This window comes from Lycium barbarum, chromosome 10 (assembly GCF_019175385.1).
Source record: "Lycium barbarum isolate Lr01 chromosome 10, ASM1917538v2, whole genome shotgun sequence".
Taxonomy (NCBI): Eukaryota; Viridiplantae; Streptophyta; class Magnoliopsida; order Solanales; family Solanaceae; genus Lycium; species Lycium barbarum.
Genome location: NC_083346.1, coordinates 115,831,118 through 115,856,834, shown reverse-complemented (window position 1 = coordinate 115,856,834; position 25,717 = coordinate 115,831,118). Strand labels below are relative to the sequence as shown.

Genomic DNA, 25,717 nt, shown 5'->3' with positions numbered 1-25,717 from the left:
GATCATCCGGACCTCTCGGAATTGACGGATTTTCGATAAAGGTCCATTTACCCAAAAGTCAAGTTTGAGTCCACCATTTTTCGCTTTTAACCCAAATTTCCCAAAACTTACCCAAATCAACTCCGATGACCTCGGGAAAAGTGCCAACGGTCCCCGTAGGTCAAATATGAGCTAATAAAGCTCGAAAAGAGATCAAAAGGGTCAGAAACACAATAACGACCAAATGGGTCATTACAATGCATTTATTAAAAAAAAATTGGCACTATCAGTTTAACTAATTAATAATTCCTCTGTTTCAATTTAAGTGAACATATTTACTTTTTATTAAGTTTAAAAAAAGATTGATCAATCTTTAAATTTGAAAAACAATTTTACTTGTGTGATAATTGACGCACACAAATATTTATGGCTTGTTATAAATCACAAGTTTAAAAATTCTTCATTTCTTTTTTTAAACTTCGTATCTAATCACATAAATAGAAATTGGAGGAAGTACGTTATAACAAGTTGCAGCCTTGCAGGTCTTATTTTACCGGATAATCACTAATTATGCAGTTTTAGACAACTGCCTTCAATTATAACCCTATGTTTTAGTGAACCTTATAGTATAGGAAATTTTACATGGTTATCATAAAGGAAACTATATTCATAAAACTGATGACCTCGTACATTTGGGACAAGGGGAAATTTAGTCATTTGATTAATTTTCGGAGATATTAAAACCGACCACCATCTTCTTCTTTTTTCAAAGAGATAACAGAAACTTCAAATAATAACAATAACTTAGAGTAATAAGAATACATGTAATTAGTTGGATTTTTGTGATGACCACGAAGAAACAGAGTTAAAGTAGTTGAAAAATAGCAAACTTCATTTCCAAAAGAAAGTTGTAATCAAAAGAAAGTTGTAATCAATACATCAACCAACTGAATATAGACCAATTCTAATTATAACTACCAATAAAATCATTGACTACATAATTGACCAAGCAAAAAACATAGAAAAACACCTAATACTCCTCAACATCATCATCTTCCCCTCACCAAATTCCCAACCAACTTCCTCATAATCCTTCTCAAGAGCAGCCAAATCTTCCCTTGCTTCAAAAAACCCACCTTCTTCCATACCGGTACACAAAAACTATCTTTGTAGAGATTGGTTTAAGGAAGAAAAAAAAGTATTACACCACAATCGTGAAAAGTTGGAACAATCACAGGAAAGTGAGAAATTGGAATTGCAGTATCCCTATAAATTGAAGTTGATCTCAGCACTGCTTGGATATACACGCAAAAGTACTCAATTGTTTATCATAGAAATCAAATAGTCCATACTTGACTTGAAGAAGAATGACATTCTCTTTGTCATTTCCAAAATGTTTTCCAAGTTTCATCTACATCCAAGATTTTTGAACGATAATGGTGTCTGTAACATGCATCTTTCCTCATCAAAAGAAAAGAAATGCTTTAAATCCTCAACGGAAGCAGCTATTGTGGTTCTCTAGTTGGCCTCATGTTGTTGCAACATTCAGTCAGTCAACAAAATTCAGTTAGTCAACAAATTTTCCTTAAAGTTGAGACTTGAAGGTGACAAGAAATTAAAAATAACAGTAGAGACTTGAAGTTGGGGTTATCGGGCCAGACCGAGTTTTAGTTAAGGGGCCGAACCGAGTTTTACTTAAGGGGCCTGACCGGGTTATAAATATTTTTTTAAAAAAAATTAATACTAAAATTTATTAAATTTGAACTTAAAACAGAACTTTTGTTTTTTTTTTTTATAAATAAAGTTTCTAGCATACTAATTTAAAATTTAATATCTCTATGATTTAGGGATCTAGCTGTTTGTAGCCTGATATTTATCTATTTCATTTATTTTCCAAGAAACATTCCATCTCTTTGTTCTCTCTCCTCTTACCATTACGAAAATTTTTGTCATCTTTCATGCTTCTTCATATTATTTGAGAATGTTTATGAATATAAAAAAGATTAAATAAATTCTATTTAATGAAGCAAAAAAGTAAACTATAAATTTTTTAATATATATATATATATATATATTACTACTTAATATAAGGGAGGATAAAAAAAATTGTCGTCCTCACGGGGTTAAGGTTGGAATTTCATTTTTTTGATTCTTTAGAAGTTGATACACGTTTGACTCACTGTACTTTGTCCTTGCTCTACCCTTTGGACTACTTTTGAAAGACACTTGTGCTTTTTATCTTGTCCTTTGATCTCCATCTCTTGTTGATCTTATCTTTTTACTGAATAATAAGTACTTTGGAAAACAATGAGTCAGTAAAGCGCCACAATGTTCCATTTTTCTCATCAGTTGCAGCTACTTTCATATCCAGCCAAGGTAAATATATTTCTGTGTCACTGCTCTTCTATTATTCTTTTTATGGATTTACAAAAGAGCCTATGTCATTGGTCTAACTACTGACTTGGGCTGTAATTTCTTATATGTTCTTCATCATTCTCATGAATTAACTTTTGAGTTGAGTTGTGTCCAATTTTTTATCTCTTTTATGATGAAGAAAGATTATTCAGATCTAAGATTATAGTTGACGGAAATTATAATCTTGAATCTGAAGAGGAAATTATGTTTTATAGTATGTAGTAATGATGTGATACTCTCTGGAAAGTGGAAAAAAGTAGTGGCTCTTTTTAAAGATGTTTGCCCAAGTTAAAGTTCTCCTTTAACAATTGAACACTGAATAAAAAAGATTGAAAAGTAGTGTAAAAAAATTCCATAAGAAGCTTTTTGTAATAACTTATTTGGTTCTTTCAGGAAAGTATTCTTTTGAAATTTTTTGGGAGAAACTATCAAAGATTCTAAAAATTATAACTTTATAAACATGTTTATTTTGGGTACACTTTTTCTGAAAATACTATTCCAAGAGCTTTTCCAAAATGTTCCCATAAAATATTCATCGGTGGCAGCGTAACTAGAAAATAGGCTTTTTGAAATATTTTTTCTGTATATGATGGCTCTTCTTATCATTAGCATTAGTTATCAAAACACATTCATAGTTACACCAGTTAGTTAGCCTTCATTCATTTATAATATTTGAATTAAGTAGTTGCGCTATCGACACTGGAAGGAATAAATAAAACTGCGTCCAGCACAACCATTCTTCGAACTAAATGAACCATACTTTGGAGAAGCACCATTTTAGATTAAGTTAGTACTTAGTAGCATAAACTTAGCAATTTATACTAAACAAAGCACAAGCATACTTTGAATTGTCTAAACACATGCTTCTTCTTCTTCTATTCCCCCTATTTCAATGAGATCCCTAAGTATTACACTAGAGTAGTTTGGACGAAAAAGATGAGCTGAGTCTTCTGCCAGTGAAGCAGCTTATAACTGCTTATGATTCGACTCAGCTCAGCTAGCATGCCAAATGTTGCCAACTTGGCAGCAATCGATATAGCCATCACTCATCACAACATAACTTTCCTAGCCCAAGAGTACAAAGGCCATTGAGTTGGCCCTTCAGCTTAATTGAATTAAAGTATTAGCCAGTTTCTTCATTGGAAGATTCATCAGTAGCAGGCAGGGCGGAGCTACCTGGTCCGCTTGACACCCCTTCGCCGGAAAATTACGTTGTAAAGGTATGTGAAATTCTGATTTTATACATATATGTATTACTATTGACACCTCTAGTAATAAGTTGAGGGCTTAGTCGAGTGGTTGAGGGGTGTCAAAGGTTCAGGCTAACAAGGTTGCATGTTTGATCCCAGTTGGCGACATGCTTATTTTTTTTTACTTCAGTCATTGGCCTTTTTAAAAAAAAAAAAATTGACACCCCTTAATAAAATTCCTGGCTCCGCCACTGGTAGCAGGGTAACTAGAAAGTAGGATTTCTGAAATGTGTCTTCTGTATATGATGGCTCTTCTTATTATACTATTTAAAGCTTTAGAAAAGAAAATCGGTAGAAAACAATTTTAGCAGAAAGTATATCTGAATCGAGGAGACACTAACAAAAAATGTACAACACAAAAATAGTTTCTGGTAATGATCATTAAATTCCAAGATCATTTTTCAGCTAGCCAAACGTAGACAACACAACACATGTTCCTATTATGTATCTTATTCATCTGATTCTGATTACGAAGGGAAGTGGCTTAGAACTGGACACATTTTTCCTCAAACGCGGATGATTGAATTCTCCCATATATCACTGCTAAGGTGGCTACCAATTCTCCTTGAGCTTTCACGTAACCATACCCTTCATTTTTCATGAAATTCCATAAGCTAATACTTTTTAACTTCAGATAATGGCAGGTAAATTGAAACCCAACCACTGTAAGCATCCAAAATCGCTTACAGTGGTCCTTTGCTCGCTTAACCCTATGCTTTTCATTTTCATAATGACAATTGAGTATACTGGAATTTTTTCCTATCTCATTTGTTTTCAAGAGATGCGTTAATATTGAGCGAGCACCATAAATGGTCCCTTAACTATAAGAGTAGGTTTAAAATAGTCCCTTAACTATGCACTTAACGGTTTTGGTCCTTTAAGTTTGCCATAAGTTAACAAAAATGGTCCCTTAAGTATGAGAGTTGGTTAAAAATAGTCCCTTAAGTATGCACTTAACAGTTTTGGTCCTTTAAGTTAGCCAAAAGTTAACACTTTTAGTCTCTGACAAAATATTCATTGAACTCTGTTTGTTAGACTTGACGAGAACTATGAAAAAAAAAATTAGCGAGAACTCACATTTAGAGGTACACATTACTAAAGAAAAAAAATAAATACCACGAGACAAAACCAGTCCTTTATAGGAAAAAAACCAATAGACTTGATAATATCGGAAAATAATGTCTCGGAACAAAAAGACTGACGGACTCTGTCGATTAAAACTGAGGGAGTCCATCGGCTAAGTAAAATACACCAGGCTTTAGAAATAAATTAGAAATAGCATAAACTACTTTTCACTACTAAAAACAAGCGAAAAAACGATGGACGGAAACCAATGGATAAAATCGGAGACACTATTTTTTTATTTTATTTTTTATATTGTTTTTTATGAAAACCGATGGACATCCGTCAATTATTTTCAAGGAAAAATGTGTGGAAACTAATTTTTTATTTTTTTTTAAAAAAGATCACTACAATGGAAGTATTTATTTTTACACTGAATTTTCAGCAAAAATGAGTCTAGTGTATTTTACTTAGCCAATGGACTCCCTCGGTTTTAATCGACAGAGTCTGTGTGTCTTTGTGTTCCGAGACACTATTTTCTGACTTTATCAAGTCTGTGGGTTTTTCCTCGGTTTTTCCCTATTAACCGACTGACGTCCGTCGGTTTTGTACCGAGGTATTTGACATTTCCTTTAATTTTGTGTACCTCTAAATGTTAGCTCTTGCTAAATTTTTCCTTTTTTTTCATAGTTCTCATCAAATCTAACAAACAGAATTCGATGAATATTTTATCAGAGACTAAAAGTGTTAATTTTTTACGAACCTAACGAACCAAAACTATTAAGTGCATACTTAAGGGACTATTTTTAACCAACCCTCATAGTTAAGGGACCATTTTTATTAAGTTGTGGCAAACTTAAAGGACCAAAACCGTTAAGTGCATAGTTAAGGGACTATTTTGAATCATTGCTAATGCAGAAGAGCAAGGCCACATGGATAAAGCTTGGTGATGACAACACTCAGTATTTCTTCTCAGTAATAAAACATAGGAAATTGATCCAATCAGTCACTTAAATTAATGATGAACACAACCAAACTCAGCATGATCCAAAAAGAATAGCAGATGTGTTTGTAAGGTACTATGAGCAAATGTTGGGGGAAAGGGGTGAGAATAGAAGAAGTGCATCCCCTGAATTCTTAAAACAAGGACCTTTGTTATCCACAGAACAGCAGTGCCATATACTAAGGAGATTCACAACAGCAGAGGTCAAAAAGGCAATGTTTAGCATTAACATAACCAAGAGCCCTGGGCCAGATGGGTTTGGAGTTGGGTTTTATAGAGATGTTTGGGCTATAATTGGAAGTGATGTTACTGAAGCAGTACTAGAGTTTCTGAAAACAATGGGCAGATGCTGAAACAACTCAATGCAACACTAATTACCCTGATTCCTAAGGTATCTAATCCAGTATCTGCAAGTCAATTTAGACCTATATCTTGCTGCAATGTGTTATACAAGTGCATATCAAAAGTGTTATGTAGTAGATTAGCTGAGGTGCTGCCATACATAGTGAGTAATACTCAAGCTGCCTTTGTTAAAGGGAGATCACTAGTGCATAATGTGCTCATATGTCAGAATTTGCTAAGACATTATGGTAGAAAAACTACAACAAGATGTTTAATGAAAATAGACCTGAAAAAGGCTCATGATATGGTGGAATGGGGATTTATTGAAGAAATGTTGAAAGGTCATGGATTCCCTGATAAATTGACAAAACTGATCATGGCTTGTGTTACAACAACCAGATTTTCTGTGAAGGTTAATGGAGAGGGATGGGGATATTTTGAAGGAAGAAAGGGGTCGAGACAAGGGGATCCACTCTTGCCACTGCTATTTGTTATGGTGATGGAATATTTGACTAGGTTGTTACATAAAATGGAGGAGTTACCTGACTTCACATATCACCCAATGTGCAAAATGCAGAAACTAACACACCTTACATTTGCAGATGACCTCATGTTATTTTGTAAAAGGAATGAGACTTCAGTGAGAAGATTAATGGAAGCAATACACCATTTTTCACATGTGACAGGTCTTGTAGCAAATACAGACTATTCATAGCAGGAGTGGAGGATGAAGTAAGAGATAGATTACTGGAGATAACAGGATTTAGTATTGGGAAATTTCCTATGAGATATTTGGGGCTGCCATTATCACCAAAGAAATGGATTAAGTTAGATTGTCACCAACTCTGTGTGAAAAATACTTAAAAGATAAGAGCAGTATCCACTAGACACTTATCATATGCAGGAAGACTACAGGTGATAAACTTTGTATTGTTTTCACTACACAATTTTTAGGGGTTGTTTTTATACTTCCTCAAAGTGTCCTCAAAGAAGTAGACAGGAAGTGCAGAGAGTTTCTATGGGGGAGTTCTAATGACCAAAAGAAAACACCACTGGTAGCCTGGTCTACTGTTTGCAAGTCAAAGAAGCTTGGGGGATTGAGTATTAAGAACTGCCAAATATGGAATATAGTTATTGTGGGCAAACTAATTTGGATGCTGATACATAAGAAGAAAATGTTGTGGGTAAAGTGGGTACATGACACCTATATGAAAGCAAACACTGATTTTTGGTCACATGTGCCATCCCAGGATAGTAGTTGGTACTGGAGAAAATTACATGGGATTAAAGTTGAAATGCAAGACTGGTACCAGAATGGAAGATATTGTCTCACCCTACAGGAACATACTCTGTCTCAAAGGGGTATGAGATCTTAATGGGGGCAGGACAAAAATATGATACTGCTGGACTGATATGGAATAAGATTATGCAACCAAAACACAGATTTATGGTGTGGCTAGCTGACAAAGGGAGGCTGCTTACAAAATAGAGTCTTATGTGAGATGGATACTATAGAGAATATGCAACACTTGTTCTGGGATTGTCCATGGGCTACCGAATTATGGAAAGAGATACAGGGATGGACATGAATGCAGTTTTCTCAAAGAAGTGTCAAATTGACTCTGAAGAAAATCAAACAGAGCCACTGGTGCAGATTCAAGAAGGAACTGGTGACTGCAATATTTGGAGCAGGACTCTATTATATCTGGTAAACTAGGAATGGGAGAATTTTCAGAGGAACAAATGTAAATATTAGTTTTGTTAAACAACAGATTAAGAGTATAGTGATTGAGAGAATTAACATGTATAAAGGAGATAAATGGGCTAGGAAGTGCAGTGGTCTGATTCAACACCTATGTAACTAGTGATTGAGACCTGATATCCCCAGCAATCTTCCTAGAAGTGGTTGGGAAACTAGGCGCTCTTTAGGTGTATGATCCTCGTTTGATTGGTATGATAATATATGGAAGCTCCATTTTGTCGATTAGTCCTGCAATTGACTAACTGCAATTCACTAAAAGAAGTATGTAAGAGTAAATCGACATGGTAAGTGCTAAAAATATCTCTAATAGGTAATTTATGTAAGAGTAAATATATGAACATGTATGAACATATCATACCAAACAAGAACTACCCTAAATAATAGACTAGTCATTAGATGTCGGGCCTCCTGTCCCTCGTGTGCCACCCATAAATGATGTTTAGCCCAAAACTACCCATATAATGGTATGCTCTGTGTCGGAAGCTCAGCATCATCAACAACATCAATGGCCTCAGGGGAAATGGTAATGGCATGGTCCAACTGCAATAACGCGTGGTAGTGAGAGGAGAAGGCAAGTGTGAGCCCCAATCGGGTTGGATGATGTGGAGCAACACTACTAGGAAAATAGCTTTTACCAATAATTAATTAATGGCTATTAGGTAATTGCTGGTAATGTAGTCTCAAAATCAAAATGTTAGCGGCAAACATATATTTGCCAGGAAAATGTACCTTTTAGGTGGCAATTAAAAGAATTGGTCAGTAAAGGAGGGATCTTTATTTCTATTAGTCCCTCCAGCAAAACCTATAATTTTCATTTCCATCTCTCTTCTCTAGATCCTCCAGCCGCTAGTCTTTCTGTTGATATATTCCTCTTCCATTTTTGTTATGAATATAACCTGGGAGAAGGGGCTATCAATGGTATGAGGAGGTTTCCTTGGGCTCATGAGTGTGACAATAGGAGTCGTTTTTTCTTCTGATTCATTTATTCTACTACAGTGCCTTTGATTAATTTTTATAGTATTACTTTCGGTGTTTGATTCTAGTGGACAAATTAAGATGCCTATTTAGTATTTGATAAAATGTCAATTAGAGATCTTGTCACTTGGATTATAATAATTTAATTGTTTTACATGTTTTAAAAATTGTTGAAAGATGAGATATTTATTTGAGACATTTGTGGGTTGAGAAGTTTTAATTTCTTTGATAATGAGTTAGATTAGACTCGTGTCCGCATATTAAATCCTAAAGAACAGTATAGAAGTACCTCTAATTAAGCTAGTGAGGCTATTAAGCTAATAAATGAGCAGTAAGGTCAATAGTTCCAATTAGTCGAGGGGCTGTGTTTTCTTGTTGGCCTTCGGTGGTAAGAAATAGTGTGTTGATAAGCTAATTAGCTAGTTATTGTATCCATTATTTATTCTTTTTGCTTAATTTACAATCAGCTCTCGATGTTTCCTAACTATCTGAACACTCCAAATTTAAAGTCGAATACTTAACAAAACTTAAAAATCACATAAAGCCATGATTTAAACTACAAAGCAGTAAGACATGTAGCACAAATTGGAGACATCGTGAACTGTTTGGTAAATTTTAGTTGTGAAAATTGGAGAAAATGAGAAGATAAGAAACTGATTGGAGCAATAGATATGCAGACAGTTTCTTTATATTGTACTTTCTTATGAAGTTTCCTATTTCTCCTAGTGGATGAGAGTGGCCTTAAATGACTCTATATTTTCATGATGAATAAGAGATCTTTGCGAGACATATTGTGGTTAGTGGTTAAAATAGGTGCAAATTAGCTTTCTATGGTGAAATCTTGTTGAGGGTTGTGAGTTTCTTTATCTAGCATTTCCTAGAATAAATTTGCAAGGACAGACATGGATGAACATAGTTATAGGCAAAGTCATCAACCACAGAAAATTATTCTGAAGATATTATATGGTGTCCTCTACCTATTGATTTAGTGAAGTTGAACTCGGACGGTGCTTCTCTTGGGAGCCCAGGTATGTCTAGGGGAAGGGATATTGTTTGAAGTGAAAATGGAGAAATCGACCTTTTGCTTTCCGAAACATTTATTTATTTATTTATTTAATTAGAAATATTTTGGTACAATAGTGACATGGAAACAGAGGCATTAGCTTTACTGTATGGAATGAAGTCATATTTTCAAGCTGTGCTAGTTCCTGTGATGTTCATTTAAGCTTTGACCTAAGTAGTTTGGTTAATATGGTTTGAGTTTTTTCCTTCAACAGTAACTATTTGATGTGTAGTAAAACTTAAGTCCAAGAGTTGTTATAATGTAGGAAAAGTGCATGTTTATGTGACTATGATATAAGAAATGGCATCTCTAAAGATTAACATCTTTACAGTGACTACAATTAAATGACTTCTATCTAACTATAATTTGTATTTGCTTCAAGAAAAATAAAATGAAAAGAATTGCTTAGGTTGCTCAAAAAACAAATTAATCATATTGTAAGGTGATGGATATATATAAACCTGAAGAAGTTGGAACTGCTGATCTATTGGTAGTCTTAAAATATTGTTAGAGTTCAAGTTATATAAACTATTAGCATAAGAGATTTGTAACTCATATTATTATTATATGCAACAATAGTAGATTTAGACTAGACTAGGCGGAAGTTCGACTAGTCTAGTGTATGTATATATATATATATATATTCAAGCTTTGAGACACAAAAATATACAGGAGTAGTACAATATATTTTACTTACTATGTACATAGAAAAAGCTAAATTTAACGAGTGACGGTGAGACAATAGAATAGGCCTTTCCAGTAGTCAATCATTAGTGACGATTAGACATGAGTCTCACGTCCCCATAGTTAAATGTTCATACAAAGTGGACTCTTTTGAAAGTTTGTATTATCTTAAGGTCAATATAATGCGGATATCCCAAATCCTAGCATTTTAAGACGACTTAAAAGCTAATTTCAATTCTATCTTACAATGGGTGAAATGGCGATTTGTTAACAGTCACTCTTTAGACGAAAAAATGTCTTTCTATTGTTTTTTTTCTCCCAAGTCTCTACAACATAAAAATTTATGTATGTAGTTACAGAAAATGAATGTTATGTTAAACGCATTTTGCAGAGTTCAATGATTTGTGGATATTTCAGTTGATAGTATTTAAAGATGAATTAAATACTAACAAAATTTTAATTCCAAAAAATAAATGAAAAAGCCATAAAGATACAATTCTTAGTAAAGTAAGTAGCTACAGATAACGATGGCTAGCTTTTGATTATGGCAAGTTAATCTGTCATCAATAGAACTTTGTCTATTTGGCTGATTGCTAACTCATCGAAAAATCAGCTTTGCTTTTCTAGTGGTTTAATTGCAGATGATAATCTTATTGTTTAAAGTGATATCTCATTGAGCAAGTAAAGTATAAGGAGAAATTACATTAATTCAAGTTAGACGTATTCCTTTCTAGTTGTAAATTTCGATATCTCCATGGTTGTCCATATTAAAGGTGTGAGCCAAATATCTGCCATGGTCTTTATTTGTTTGGAACTTTAACAACTTTGAAAGTGAGTATGAAGTCAACATATTAGTTTGCAGCCTCTGAAACTTTTGAAAGATTCTGGCAAATTTCATTTCTTGGTATAGATCCTTCCAGTTTGTTTATAAGAAATGATGGTATCTTGAATTCTTGTCAGATGTTTATTTCTTTTCCATAGTTTTATAGCTATTGTATTCTAATACTACAAGTTTCATTTGCCGCATTACATTTCATCTTTTGGCACATTTATTTATTATTTCAGATCATGTTCGAAATATTCGCATTTGAAAGGTTTCAATATGTTGAAGAGTTGCAAAAGAATTTTGAAGACATTATTCTATAGCAGTGGTTATATTAGTTCAAACAATATATGTTCATTATTTAAGTTGTGGCATTAATATTTAGTACTTCCCTTTGTTTATTTAGATATAATGGAATATATTTCGTTTTATGAATCAATAGTAATATGTTTTTTAGCCTTTGCCAAACTTTGTTGCCTCTAAGAGGCTTTCTTTTACTAGCAATTTTGTTGGATTTTCTAGTTACAAAAACTATCACTAGAAGTGCAAACTAGATCATTATTAATGGCGGCAAAACAATTGCCACTAAATCTTGTGACGTTTATCGTCAATTTAATTGAATTTACTCGCCATTAAAATGGATGCTAAAAGGGCAAGCTAAAATGCTTTAATAAGGGATATTGTATCCAATAGAATTGCCACAAAACAAATGTTGTTAAAACTATAGATGTTTAGCGGCAATTTAATTAAATTTATCGGCTATAAAAATGAACGCTAAAAGAGAGCATAGTTAACCGTTATGGATTGGATTTAGCAGCCAAAACAATTGCCGCTAACAATTTCCATTAAAACTACGGGGATTTAGCGGCAATAAATTATGCCCTTTACCAGCTTTTGTGAGAATGGCCGCCAAAGGCTTTGTCGACCCCCGATTCACCGACCAAAGATCATTAGCCGATAAAGGATATAGCGGCGATTCTTATTGCCACTAATGCTAATTTTTATTGCCGCTAAAGTCCTTTTTTGTAGTAGTGCAAGCCCACAAGCATGATCCCCGGTGTTCTCGAAACAAGCGACTGCAACAGCAGGCGTTGCTGCAGCAGTGGCCTTGGATATCTCGATAAGGACGTCATTGACAGCTCGAAGCTCGATTTCCATCTGTTGATCTTGCCAATCGTTCCAGTGATATTATCTGTCACATAACACCTAGACTCTTCAATAAGGGACCATATGAGTTCATCTCTTCTCGAAGCTTTAGGAGAATCGTTACTCAGAAGAAGACTGCAAAAATGGTTGTGGCCGATGTGATTCTTGAGAGCATTATATTCATCTTACGGCATGTCCTTGAATGGACAGGGTTGCCTGCATTTGAGGTTGCTACCTAGGGATGTTCACGGTTTGGTTAAAAAACCGATCCAAACCGATAGTTGTTCGGTTTTGAATTTTAAAAAATCGATAATATTTGATTTGGTTTGATTTTATTAAAACAAACCGAAGAAAAAACTGAACCAAACTGATAAATAATATACACAATTTTTATAATTACTAATAAGTGATATCGATGATAAAAACAGTAGACCACATGAGGAACACTGATTTTAAAGCATTTTTGTGATTTTTCTTGAGGTGTGATATATGATGATATGTCTTCATTAGATACATAATTTAGAATGTTTCGTTTTTCTGATTTTTTGTCTATATATATTATTGTTTTATTAAAATACAAAATGTTAGATAAATAAAATTAAAATTAAATAGATCAATGAAAGAAGAATTGAAAAAGAATTAACTATGATGGATCTTATACCTGTATTAATTTACTATATATGTCCTGGTCTAATAAAAAAAGTTCATGTAATTTCTAGAGTATATGACGATAATAGTAGAGCAGAAAATCATAACTTAAATAACAATATATTAATCTTGACAAATAACTTTAAGTATTTTGTTTATTTTTTCATCAATTTTTTAAATCTCTATTAGGCTAATGAACTTTACACCTTAAGCCCGTTTCTTAAAAGAAATTCATAAATCCAAACTCATTTATTCAAAGAAACAACGTAACTATGAGATTTACCTACTGATGCTGCAAACCCAGCTACTACACGAGTACTCAGATCATCTACTCTTTCGAACATCCCTGCTACAATAGTTGATCCACCTGCAACCTCTACCTCTACTCAGATACCTACTAGGAGGTGCTGGCCCAAAGCACAAGCAACACCACCAGTTCGATGCTCCACTCAATGTGTGTGCGTTGTTGTTGGTTGCCCATGCTCTGAAAACGATTTTACTTATGAGATAATTGCAAACACAAATATTTATGGCTTGATATAATTTAAAAGTTTCAAAATTCTTCATTTCTCTTTATAAACTTTGTATCAAATCACATAAATAGGAACTGGAGAAGTACTTTACAATAAGTTGCAAGTCTTATTTTTCCGGATAATTACTAAAAATGCAGTTTTAGACAACTACCTTCAATTATACTCCTATATTTTAGTGGACCTTATAGTATAGAAATTTTTACACGGTTATCATAAAGGAAATTACACTCGTAAAACTGATGACCACTTACATTTGAGACAAGGGGGAATTTAATCATTTGATTTATTTTTTCAAAGAGATAACAAAAACTTGGAATAAGAATAATAACTTAGAGTAACAAGAATAGTAGAATTAGTTGGATTTCTATGATGACCATGAAGAAACAAAGTTAAAGTAGTTGAAAAATAGCAAACTACATTTCCAAAAGAAAGTTGTAATCAATACACGCAAAATTACTCAATTATTTATCATAGAAATCAAATAGTCCATACTTGAATTGAAGAAGAATGTCATTTTCTTTGTCATTTCTAAAATGTTTTCCAAGTGTCATCTACATCCAATGTTTTTGAACGATAATGGTGTCTGTAACATGAAATTATCTTGCTCATCAAAAGAAAGGAAATGCTCAATGGAAACAGCTATTGTGGTTCTCTAGTTGGCCTTATGTTGTTGCAACGTTTAGCAAGTCAGCAAATTTGGTTAAAGTTGAGAGTTACAGGTGACAAGCAATTAAAAATAGAATGCATAAAACTAACCTATCGAAACAAGGGAGGATATTTCCAAAGATACTCCCCAACCTTGAAAATACAATAGTAGGTTTATACAAGTCAGATTACTAAAGCAAACATAGACCAAATGTGACCACCAACCAACGAAAATAAGTTTATAGGAGAATCATACGCTGTATATATCGTTGTAGCTGTCCCCGATCTCTCTACAATCTTTCATACGTGAACTTTTTCGTGACTAAGTCCGCTTAAACGCTTGAGATAAGTTGAGAGAATACACCCTCTAGCTCATCTAACACCATAGTGCGAGGTAATCTAGAGTGTTGTTTGAAGTTTCTGCCATAAATTACGACTCTATGTGAACGGCCATAAACTGGGTTATATGTGCACCTCGGGTTTGATGGATAGTATAAGACACTCTGGAACGCCTCTGGCTAGGATGGAAGTCAGGTATACCAACCGTAACAAAATGATCAAGAAGATTGGAATTTTTACAAGCATTTGTGTATTTCAGCAAAACATCACGCATGTAAATGTGGGCCACACCGAGGCCAGGCCATAGTTAAGGGGTCGAGCTTGGGGAGGGGAAAGGATGTTTGGTCGAGCCCCCTACCAAAGTAGGGGTACATCATGGGCTTACCAGGTTGGACCAGAGTTTAGTTAAGGGGTCGAGCCGAATTTTAGTTAAGGGGCCGGGCCGGGTTTTAATTACTTTTAAAAATTCTAATACTATCAATTTATTAAATTTGAACTTTGAACTTAAAACATAACTTTTGGTCTTTTTAAAAAATAGCAGTTTAAATAACATTTCTAGCATACTAATTTAAAATTTTATATCCCTATGATTTAGGGGTTTAGCTGACCCATAGCGTGATCTTTATCTATTTCATTTATTTTCCAAGTAACATTTTATCTCTCTGTGCTCTCTTATTGTTGCCATCTTTCATGCTTCATATTTTTTTAGAATGTTTATGGATGTAAAAAAAATATAAATAATTTCTATTTTATGAAACAAAAAACGAAAGAATATTTAATAGAAATTAGGAGCTTGATTTGGGTATTTATTTGATATAAAATACATATACATTATATATATTAATATTCGTACCCGTGCGATTGTTAAAAAAATAGCTATGTAAAATTATTATCTTGTTTGTCTGTTTGTTTGAGTACATTAAATTTAACTTTTTCTAATAAATTGTTACTATGATTTTGTCTCCTATGAAATGTATCCTAAAATAAAATATTTATGAAATCGAAGATAGTAAAAACTTGTCACGTTTACACCAAACTACTGAATACATTACACGTGTCTTCATATACATTCTTATCGCTAAACATTAATTATACCTAATGTTGGAATTATACATAGAGCTAAAACAAGAAAAACTTTCCTGAATAAGTTATAAATTGCATCATGTCTTGACAGAGATTAGGTACTTAGAATCGTCAGAGCTCTGAAAATTGAAAAGATGGACACTTCCGTCTTTAATATACAAAATTTCCTGAGCCAAGTTCGCATGATGGATATTGAGAGAATGGATACAAGAGAGATCATGGAGAATCTGCCTACAAAGGTCAAAATAAAAATAAAAAATGCTAAGACAACTAAACTTTAAACATATATTTACAAAGAAAAAAATACTTGTACTTACTGATATTTTCTTCTGTAAAAATTTAAAAATCCGACAAATTTATTCTTTAAATTCTTCCACATTTCGTCCTTTGGTGGATGTCCATACAATCGGTCCACAAATAGCATGCCCTTATTGGTTTCTTGACATAGGGTGGCCAAAAGTGGTTTTGCCACGTGAGTACCCTTGGAAATATTTCCACATCGTACCAACTGGTCCCTATGACGTTCAGTAGTTGCAAAGTCCTTATAGACCAGTACACTCGCTTTAACTCCTGAGGGTCGTTCATCATAGTATAGGGTTGTGTCCAGACAATTGGGCCTAATTATAGGTTTCTCAATCTCGTAATGATCTTTATCCCGAACCTCAACATCCAAGCTCATCTGAACTGCAAAAAAAAAAAGAATATTTGAAAACCAGAATTGTTTGGAAAGTGATCAATAAACATGATCAGTTCTACATGATCACATATTAATAGCCATGCAGAACTTAATAAGCTGAACACCATAAAAGTAGGGAAACTGAATAACATTCCAAACATGAAAGTAGAGCCAATTGACCCTACTCTAAGTGCTTATTTAAGTTGATCTGAGAGAAGAAATTGCAAGACAGAAAGCTAATTACAAGAACACGAAACAGTAATATGAACTTAGATATGAATATACTTTTGAGACAAATAATTTCGGGAACATAGTTTTTCTACCAAAATTATGATGGCTTCTCTTGATAAGCCCAAAAACTTTCATGGATACAACCCCTAAGCTTGTCATATAAAAATAAAGGTAACAGTTTGCAATACTATAATTGACGACGGAGGCCATTTATCCTTAAAACACCTTCTCCTTTTAACTTACACTTGGAGTTCTCTATCACACCCAAAACCATATTACTCCATCTATCCTGATTTACTCAATTCTATCAGTTTTAGGAAACCCGACTACGTCTCAAAAAAATTTCCAGATAATATTTTATACCCGTAATAACGAACTTGCAAAATGAATTTGTTTATCATAAAGAAATCCGTCGTTCCTGACCCTGCTTCACCTTAATTATTATTTGAACAAGTAAAAATTCTGTCTTGGTCCAAGTGGGGATATCATTTCTCTTCTGCATGTCCATGTATAAAATTGAATTCTCTCAAAAGTTCATTTCTTTCAACAAAAATGTAATGCTTCGTCCAGCATAGAAACTTAAAGTTTAATACAAATTCCTACTTTTACTAAACTAACACTCAAATTAACCCAAAAAAACAAATTATTTATCTCAGTAGAGCAGATGGCAAAAATTTGAGCCAATTTTAAAGCCAAAAAAAGAGAGGAAAAAAAATACAACCAAAAGTTTCCATTTTCTACTAAATATAGCCAGACTTCTTGGATTTTCAATTCACAACCTTTTGATGTCTATGTAAAACAACTAAATATTGGTCAAATACCAAATAAATACTCTAATCTAAATTCTAATCAAAACCCATTTAATTTTTTATATAACTCAATTTCCACAAAAGTTTAAACATCAGTCATTAAAACAAAATTGTTTCTTACCATCAAAACATCAGTCATTAAAACACCACATCATAAAGCAACAAATTTAAGTTAAAAAATTATGAACCTATTATGTTAGAAATTTTAAAATAAATAAGAAAACAATTACCTTTATTTTCGGGAGGCATAATGGTGGACGAATCTACAATGGAGTCCTTGCAAACAATACCACAGTAAATCGTTTCTCACACTATCTCACAGGTTTGGATTGTTTCAACTCATGTTTAACTCGTTTGAGGAGCAAGTTTTGGAAGGAATTAGCTCAAGATCAGCGAACATTGGCTTCACAAGTTCATGTCGGTAACATTTTAATCCTTTTTGATCGGAAGAGTGGAGAAGTACTTGGTTTTAGATGTGAGTTTTGGTTGTTTTTAGGATTTATTTGGTTAATTGGATTTAATGTTTGTACTACAAGTCAAAATTAGGGCTTTTAAATCGGATAAGTATTTTGGTTTTTTCATTATATTAGACCCGAGTTAGGTGTTTAAAGTCAAATTAGGGCTTATTTAAATGGAGATGTGCTTGAGTTTATTGTTTTGAGGTTGAATTTATTGTTTTGAGCTAGGCTTTGTTGAGTATTAGGCTTTATTGAGTATTATGGTCAGTCTAGTGTTTATTCACCTGATTGAGCTAAATGTTTTCAAAACAGTTCTGAAAAATCACTTTTTCTTCAGCCGTGGGTCTATTGGAAACAGTTTCTCTATGCCACAAAGATAGGGGTAAGATCTGTGTGCACCCCACCCTCTCCAGACTTCACTTGTGGGATCTAACTGAGTATGTTGTTGTTGTTGTTATATTATTAAGAATTAATTCAAGTTAATAAGATGTTTGTCATGTGTTTGTAATACAATTTGTTGGATGTCATTATATAAAATTTTATTTACTAATATGAAGATGTGAGTATTTTGATTAATAGTTCTAAAATATTGCTACTATAAGAAGTAAGCAATTTTTTATTTTTTTTGAGATAATGGTCAAAAACACATCTTAAATATCATTTCTTTTGTGAGTTTTCTACATGAACTATGAGGTGTTTTCGTTTCCTACCTGAATTATCACCAACTATTTATCAAAACACACCTCGACTAGTATCTGATGGTGCTGCAAACTCTCAAAAAAAGGATACATCAGATGTGTTTTTGACCACTACCTCTTAATTTTTTTTCCAATTAATTCCTTTAATTATCCGTGTGGAGTGCCATTTGGCACCATTTTTAAACACAAAAAAGAGACTGTGGACCACACACCATTAGATACTAGTCGAGGTGTGTTTTGATAAATAATTAGTGATAGTTTAGATAGGAAACGCAAACACCTAACATTTCAGGTAGGAAACTCATAAAAAATGATACTTGAGGTGTGTTTTTTTTTTACCATTATCTCATTTTCTTTCTTCCTTTTTTTTTTTTTACTTTTTTCTTTTTCCTTACAAACTTCAATATTCTCTAAGAGAAAATAAAATTATAAAATTCACTATTAATTAAAATGGAATGAGCCTCAAATTTTTGGGGCCTCAAGCAAAGGCATGCCCCTTGAGCCACCCCCTGGATGGAGGGCGCGGAGGCAGAGCAATTGCAAGAGGGGATGCGATTGCAGGGATGACAGTTTTGTTTCCTTGTGCCATTCTTAACGAATCGTCTGGTGAGAGTGTTTGTGCTCAGTTTCAGTTCTCATTAGGGGATTATTCTTCTTTTCCTCGGCTCTCTTTCTTTATTTTTATTTCTGTCTTTAATCTTTCGTGATTGTTAGGATAATTGACATGATAATTTTTTTGCCCATACTTATTAATTTCTCATAGGATTAATATTAATGTTTGCAGATAAAATATGGTGAGAATGCAGGAACTTTAATTATGGATGGTAAAATGAAAAATCTCAAATATGTCATCGAACTATCGGAAATGGCTCTTTTATGTCACTTGTCAATAGTTTAGCTCATTTATACCATCGAACCATTGGAAATGACTCATTTATCCTACTCATCAATAGTTTGGCTCATTTATGCCATCGTCCGTTACCAAAATGACTCATTCATACCATTTTCATTAACGCCGGTTTTATAATACTAGATATGACAAGTGGACTCCAACCTTGAGGTAATCGAGTTATTAAGAAAGAAAAGGCACACAATTTCTTAGAAGGAGAAAAGAAGAGCATGGTTACAACAAAACACCTTACGACTATTCGATAATAAAAAGAATCATAATTTGAACTTCAATACAACGTGTTCAAATTTCAGTGAACAATGTTACTATTATTTTTTTCACGCGATGCGTGACGCCTAGGCAGACGTGTCTCCGGCCTAATGGATTCTGGCGCAATTTGCGTTCAAAGACTCGATGGTTGAGGGGATTCTGCAATTCACACCAAGTACCGCATTTCGCTACGTTCTTCATCGATGCGAAAGCCGAGATGTTACTATTCTTTTTGATAACTAGATAAAATAAAAAAACCGTATATGATGCTTGGAGAAATTCTTCAGATTCTTGAATATACGTAGCATACATGTAAAATTGTAAATTCAGTGGGTTTTATACATTTGTGAAACATTACATATGTCATCAACTCCACAAAGGTCTATCAGCAGGCCCATAGTTCTATGATTCTATCACAAAGAAGTTTCCACACCCTAGGAATTGACTATCTTTAGAACTATATATTGCCAAAATTAATATCTACAAAGTTGATTCGATTAGTCATATGATGAGATAACGATAACTAACTTCAATATAAACCACTTTCATCACTTAAGTAAAACTAATTTGGTCAGGGCATTAAAGGTAAGTACGGTGACAATTGCTATTTCCTTTATCTGAAAAATATATGGATAATTTAACCATATATTTTTTTTTGCTTTTTATCAAATTAGACTACTCTTATGAAGATTATAAGCTCTCTCTTATGATTGTAGTGAAAGATTTTTATCACCTGGACTAATAATATTTACCAACTAAAACACAATTTGTTTTGAATTACTAATTAATATTCACTATACAGTGAAAATAGCAAATCCACTATACAAGACTTGGTTTTACCAAGATCAAAATGTACCAGTTCTCGAACTCATCTTTGTTTTTGCTTATTAACTTTTTGAAGGTCAAATTATATTTTGGTCCACAATCTGTGATTTAGTACCAATATGAAGATCTTTGGAGGGGAAGAGGTAGCTGGAAGTTGAACCAACAGAATTTATGGCTAGACTCCCTTTTTTCGTTTTATTTCGTCTATTTTGGCTAACAACTCATAAGTCAAGTTTCATTCAAATTGGTTAAAGTTAATAATTTAATTGTTTTGATTGACTGTTTTTACGCAAATGATAAGTAGAAACGTTGTAGGAATTAACTAGAATAAACAGTGCTTACACTTATTTCGATCACAATTGAACATCTGTATTTATTGAGATATCCAATATACCATCTTAGTATTTCTATTTCTAGTATATTAAAGTGTTCTTTTTCTAATATAAGCAATCACTTAATTATAATAATAGTATTGCATTTATATCAATCGCCCTATCTCTATTTTCATAGATATAACCATAATTCATGGTACTCAACTACTCATGGAGCTCACTCTGTTCCCTTAAGCAACTAATCCATCTTAGAATTACTTGAGATGGAAATTAACCTCAATTTTACTGTTTAAATCGTGAAAATATGAGCATTTACCTATATAAAATTGAAACGTACATATATAATTACAACAAGAAACATGCAATTAGCTAAGGACCAACTTTCTCAAGCAAATTTTAGCTAGGGTTATTCATAGCTAAACTCATTGTTATATATAAATGCAATCTAGAATTTTTCTAGGTGCTTGGATGATGTTTGAATTAATCGAGTCTAGTTTAGAATGTCCCTTAGTCTAAAATGCTCCTTTGTGTTTTGTAGGAGATAAAATATTATCTAAAAAATTCTAAAATTATGACTACGTACTTCGCACTTGGACATTAATACTTTGAAATATTAATGTCTGAAAAATACTTATTCACACCCAGCGTTTATATCAGATCAGGCATAATTAATTTTAGTATTTAAGATTAGAGTGACTTGCATATCACATAATCTTATTAACGTGATAAATGCGTATAGAAAAGATAATCTGAAATTCTTTGGTTTGATATATGAACACCCTTCAGACATAACATTCAAAGATCAAATTATATGCCGTAGTATAATCAAAGCTAAGGACTAGAATACCAAAAGTCTTTATCTTGTATAAGGTTCAAAATTTTAGACGACCAGAAATTATCTCAAAACACCTTAATGGAAATGTAAGTTGATATTAGTAAAATCAGCATGACTAAATTTGAGGGTCTGTTTATGTATAATGTCCAACTTTAAAATATGTTTACGCGAACAAGAGAGTGATAACTGATTTAGTGGCACATTCTATAGAGGAAGAAATAACAAAATTGAAGATTAAAAGGAAGGATACATATCAATTCTCTTTTCTGATGCCAAATCTAGCAACTTTAGCTTTTCAGACCCATAGGCGGACACTGTATGTGAAAAAAAAAGATATCACTACTTCGCCTCTTTGACGCAAAGTTTGTGGTCTTTGACTAAGACATGGAATCAATTCAAACTTGGACAGACATTAGTGTAAAGAATGTTGAAGCTAGCTAATTGGGTGTGAATGAGAAATGGAGGGGAAAAAAATGGAGAAAACATGAAATTTAAAGCAAAGTTTTTTTTAGAAAGGAGTTTTGTACCACATTGGTGGTGGAAAGGGAGAGTTGTGTGGTTATATATGGAAGCACTTCTTCTAGCTCTTAAAGAGTTGAAAAAAGAGACTCCCCTCTCGCCATCATCGCTGGACTTGGGATATGGATTTACAATACCAGATATGACACGTGGCCTCCAATTAGATTATGGTTGTGGGTGGGTAGGGTGAATGGGTTGAATTTTTTATTAATTTAGAATTTAAAATTGGGATGGTTTACTTAAACGACCAAATTTATTTTATTCATTTTTCCATTTCTGATATTTTATTTTTCTGCGCTAAAATTAACTTTTCTCACCTTTAAGCACCCGATTTTTTACTATAAATAGAGGGCCTTCCTCATTTTCGAAAAAATCTCTGCATAAAATCTGCATTTTGCATACTTTTTACAAAATAAAACCAAGTCAGTGTCTTGTGTGATTTGTTGCCATATTTGAGTTCGCGTGAAGTCATAGACGTTTGAGGTACCGCTACTCCTTTGACAGGTTTATCTGTTATATCCTGGGAGGAAGTAATTCATAGCCTCGAGTATTTGAGGGGATTAAATTCCTTAAGGACACACTGTGAATTATGTGGTCTCGGATACTGTCTTCATCATTTTCTTTTCTCGATTTTGTTGAAATATTGTTTCGTTGTTTGAACATTGTTTTACTAACAACGTTTACTGTTTGAGCACAGTTTGGACAACCAAAAAAATCTATCACTACTTTGCATATTTGATGCAAACTCGACATGGAATTGGAACCAATTTGAATTTGGATCTTAACTTATAAATGAAATGCTTTCAAATGAGCACAGATGCCATGGAATGTGCTTTCACGAAATCAGAGAACTGAACCTATCAGCCCATATAGTTCTTGCACAAAAACTGTTACAAGTTGACCAGTATCTTTGCCAAGTCATCCAAGACTCTATTTATACCAACTAATAACAATATATCCCATGGTACATTGACAGACTGAAGACAATGAAAAAAGAGAGGCTGGTGTTCATATGAGATGTAAGTTACATGCCCTCCTTTTGAACAAGTCTCGGCAAGCAACCACAGAACTACTGTCATAATCTCAATTTTGCATCAGAGGAGAATTTAGCTCGAATTGTACAAACATATATGTGTTGAGAAATCCTTAAAGATCCTATAAACTCTAATGCCTGCGACAGACTAAGAGCAAAATTGTGTGATCCTTACTCCTAAACAGCAACTTATGTACCAGAGAATTAATGTTGAATTTTTTGGTAAAACCTTCTGTAAATTCTGCAACCTTCAAATTCTGCATGTATCTCCCTCTCAGTAGTTATCCCCATTGGGTTGTTCAACACCCATCCATCACCATCACAAGGTAAACTTGGATCAATGCTATATATATGTACAAGTTTATCAGAGACAGTATCAAAATAATTCCTCATGTTAACCGCCGCTTCAACCACATTTGATTGTATAAAGACCTGCCAACCATCAATCAGAAAGCTCAGGCTATAACACAATAAAAAGAATATGTTACTATCCTACTACTCTCATGTAGGAGGTTAAAAAAGTTGTATATATGTGTTATATAGGAGTATATATACACACATTTCTGCATTCTTGCTCCTCCACTGCCCAACACCAATGGGAACTAATGTGTGTGTAGTTGCGCAATAAGTGATGGTTCTACTTCAACTGGACTAACATTGAAATACTGTCTTTGCTGTCAAAAGGTTCTACTGCAATAATGGGTGTCAACTGAACTAATGTGTGTGTAGTTGCGCAATAACTGATGGTTCTATCAACTGGACTAGCATTGAAATACATGTCTTTATATGAACTGTAATATTTGTGAAAATCGACACTATATTTGGACTGTTAAAACTTTGAACTTTTCTGGCTCTAAAGTGCTGGGTTCCTCTATTTTGTTGTACTTTATGGGTAGTAAAATTCATGAAATGGTGGAATTATAAGGTTAAATCGGTATTTATTAAACACCGATGTTATTAGTTCTGGCTTCTGTAACGATGAAGAGAAGTTTGAAATTGGCTTCTCTGTTAAGTGCCAATGAACAATTTGGCCTCTCCATCCATGCTGTCCAAAGCATGCACAAGGGCATCTCCTTTCAAGATTGTGTCTGATTTTCTCCCTTGTCCCTGCAAACTTCATTTTTTTGACATGGTTATTTTGGTGACTCGAACCTCAACCTTATGGTTGAAGGTGGAGAGCGCGTTCCACTTGAGCTACCCTCCCTCGTCTTCTTACCCTTGTGAATTTATCATAAACATGTTTAGGCTTCCTGGTATCTCCTATTGTGGATGACCACATCTCTTGTTGCTGTTAGTTAATTAGCTTGCTTGCGAAGTTTGTTACAGGTGGTAATATCGTGGAAATCTTGAGGACTTGAGATGTTGCAATAAGCTTGCTTGCGAAGTTTGTTACAGATGGTAATATCGTGGAAATCTTGAGGACTTGAGATGTTGCAATAAGCTTGCTGAACTAGCAAAGAGATTAATCGAGTCATGAGCAAATTGGTATTTGGTACTAACACTCAGAATGCAGAGCTGTTTCAAGCTTAAGATGGGACCAAGTCACCAAAATGGCGAACTTGTCACCAGACTACAATTTTTTTATTATCTGAATATTCTGCGATTTTCCTGCATATTACGCTAGTGAATCTTGTTACCTGTGTTAACGGGCAGAGGGAACAGTATGAAGTCGCCCTTCTTTGATCTTGTAGTACATATATTCAGATGTTTCTAGTACATAACAAAAACTTTCGATACCTGTGGTATCATTCGATAAAAATATACCCTTCTGTAAGCTTATCACATGCTGTTTTCCTACATTTTATACGGGTGCTTTATCCGGTGTTAACAGGCAGAAGGGACAGTACAAAGTCATTCTTTGATGAGGCGGTGGCTGAAATTGCACGACCAAATGGGAATATTAGTGAAACTCTTAGGCTATTTTCCCTTGAGGATTGATGAGGGAAACAGTAGCAATCCTTGGTAATCTTTTTGATCCCATTACTTTAATCTTTCATACACAGCACCTTTTATTTTGTTTTGGAATATACATTTTATTGATATTCCTTCTCTTCTTATGTTTCAGCATCTGAAGGAGCACATAACGTTGGGAAGATCAGTTGCGAATTTATTCTGCCCAGGCTCCACAATCTCATGGGTATAGGTTTGCCTGATCCAACAATCCGTTCAAGTGTCGGGACAACAATACCTGCATCAACAATATGTTAATATGAACATATAGCTAGGAGTCTGAACGAGTCTGCTGTATCATACTCCAGGGGACTGGCTGCATTTAAAGCTTCTTTTGATTATGAATACAAGACTTTGATGAGAGGAAGAGGGTTGTTGTTTGTTGATCAACCGTTGATGGCTAATGAAAAGACAGCAGCGGTGGTGATTGATTATGCTTC

At 33.8% G+C, this 25,717-nt stretch overlaps 1 protein-coding gene, 1 long non-coding RNA gene and 1 pseudogene across 3 annotated transcripts; 1 reads left to right on the top strand and 2 right to left on the bottom strand.

Annotated features, from left to right (window-relative positions):
* Positions 1-2,083: 2,083 nt before the first annotated feature.
* LOC132613952 (uncharacterized) lies at positions 2,084-11,820 on the top strand. The gene is made up of 2 exons (XR_009572136.1): positions 2,084-2,355; positions 11,601-11,820. It is a non-coding gene; the product is annotated as an uncharacterized LOC132613952 (long non-coding RNA).
* A 3,876-nt stretch (positions 11,821-15,696) lies between these two features.
* LOC132614679 (uncharacterized) lies at positions 15,697-18,145 on the bottom strand. 2 transcript variants are annotated; one of them, XM_060329195.1, is made up of 3 exons: positions 17,699-18,145; positions 16,070-16,431; positions 15,697-15,983 (listed from the first exon to the last, which is right to left on the bottom strand). In XM_060329195.1, the coding sequence occupies exons 2-3, from the start codon at positions 16,429-16,431 to the stop codon at positions 15,830-15,832; spliced, it is 516 nt and encodes a 171-aa protein (XP_060185178.1). In that variant the 5' UTR covers positions 17,699-18,145; the 3' UTR covers positions 15,697-15,829. The 2 variants fall into 2 exon arrangements, with proteins under 2 accessions (XP_060185178.1, XP_060185177.1); XM_060329194.1 differs by having other exon boundaries at positions 16,070-16,436; positions 17,699-18,143.
* Positions 18,146-19,863: 1,718 nt separating this feature from the next.
* On the bottom strand, positions 19,864-20,015 carry LOC132616260 (5.8S ribosomal RNA; annotated as a pseudogene).
* Positions 20,016-25,717: the final 5,702 nt, after the last annotated feature.

Coding starts and splice junctions, on each gene's coding strand:
- LOC132614679 (XM_060329194.1), bottom strand. Junction 15,984..16,069: donor TTTTACAGAAGAAAATATCA/GTAAGTACAAGT, acceptor TGACCTTTGTAG/GCAGATTCTCCATGATCTCT.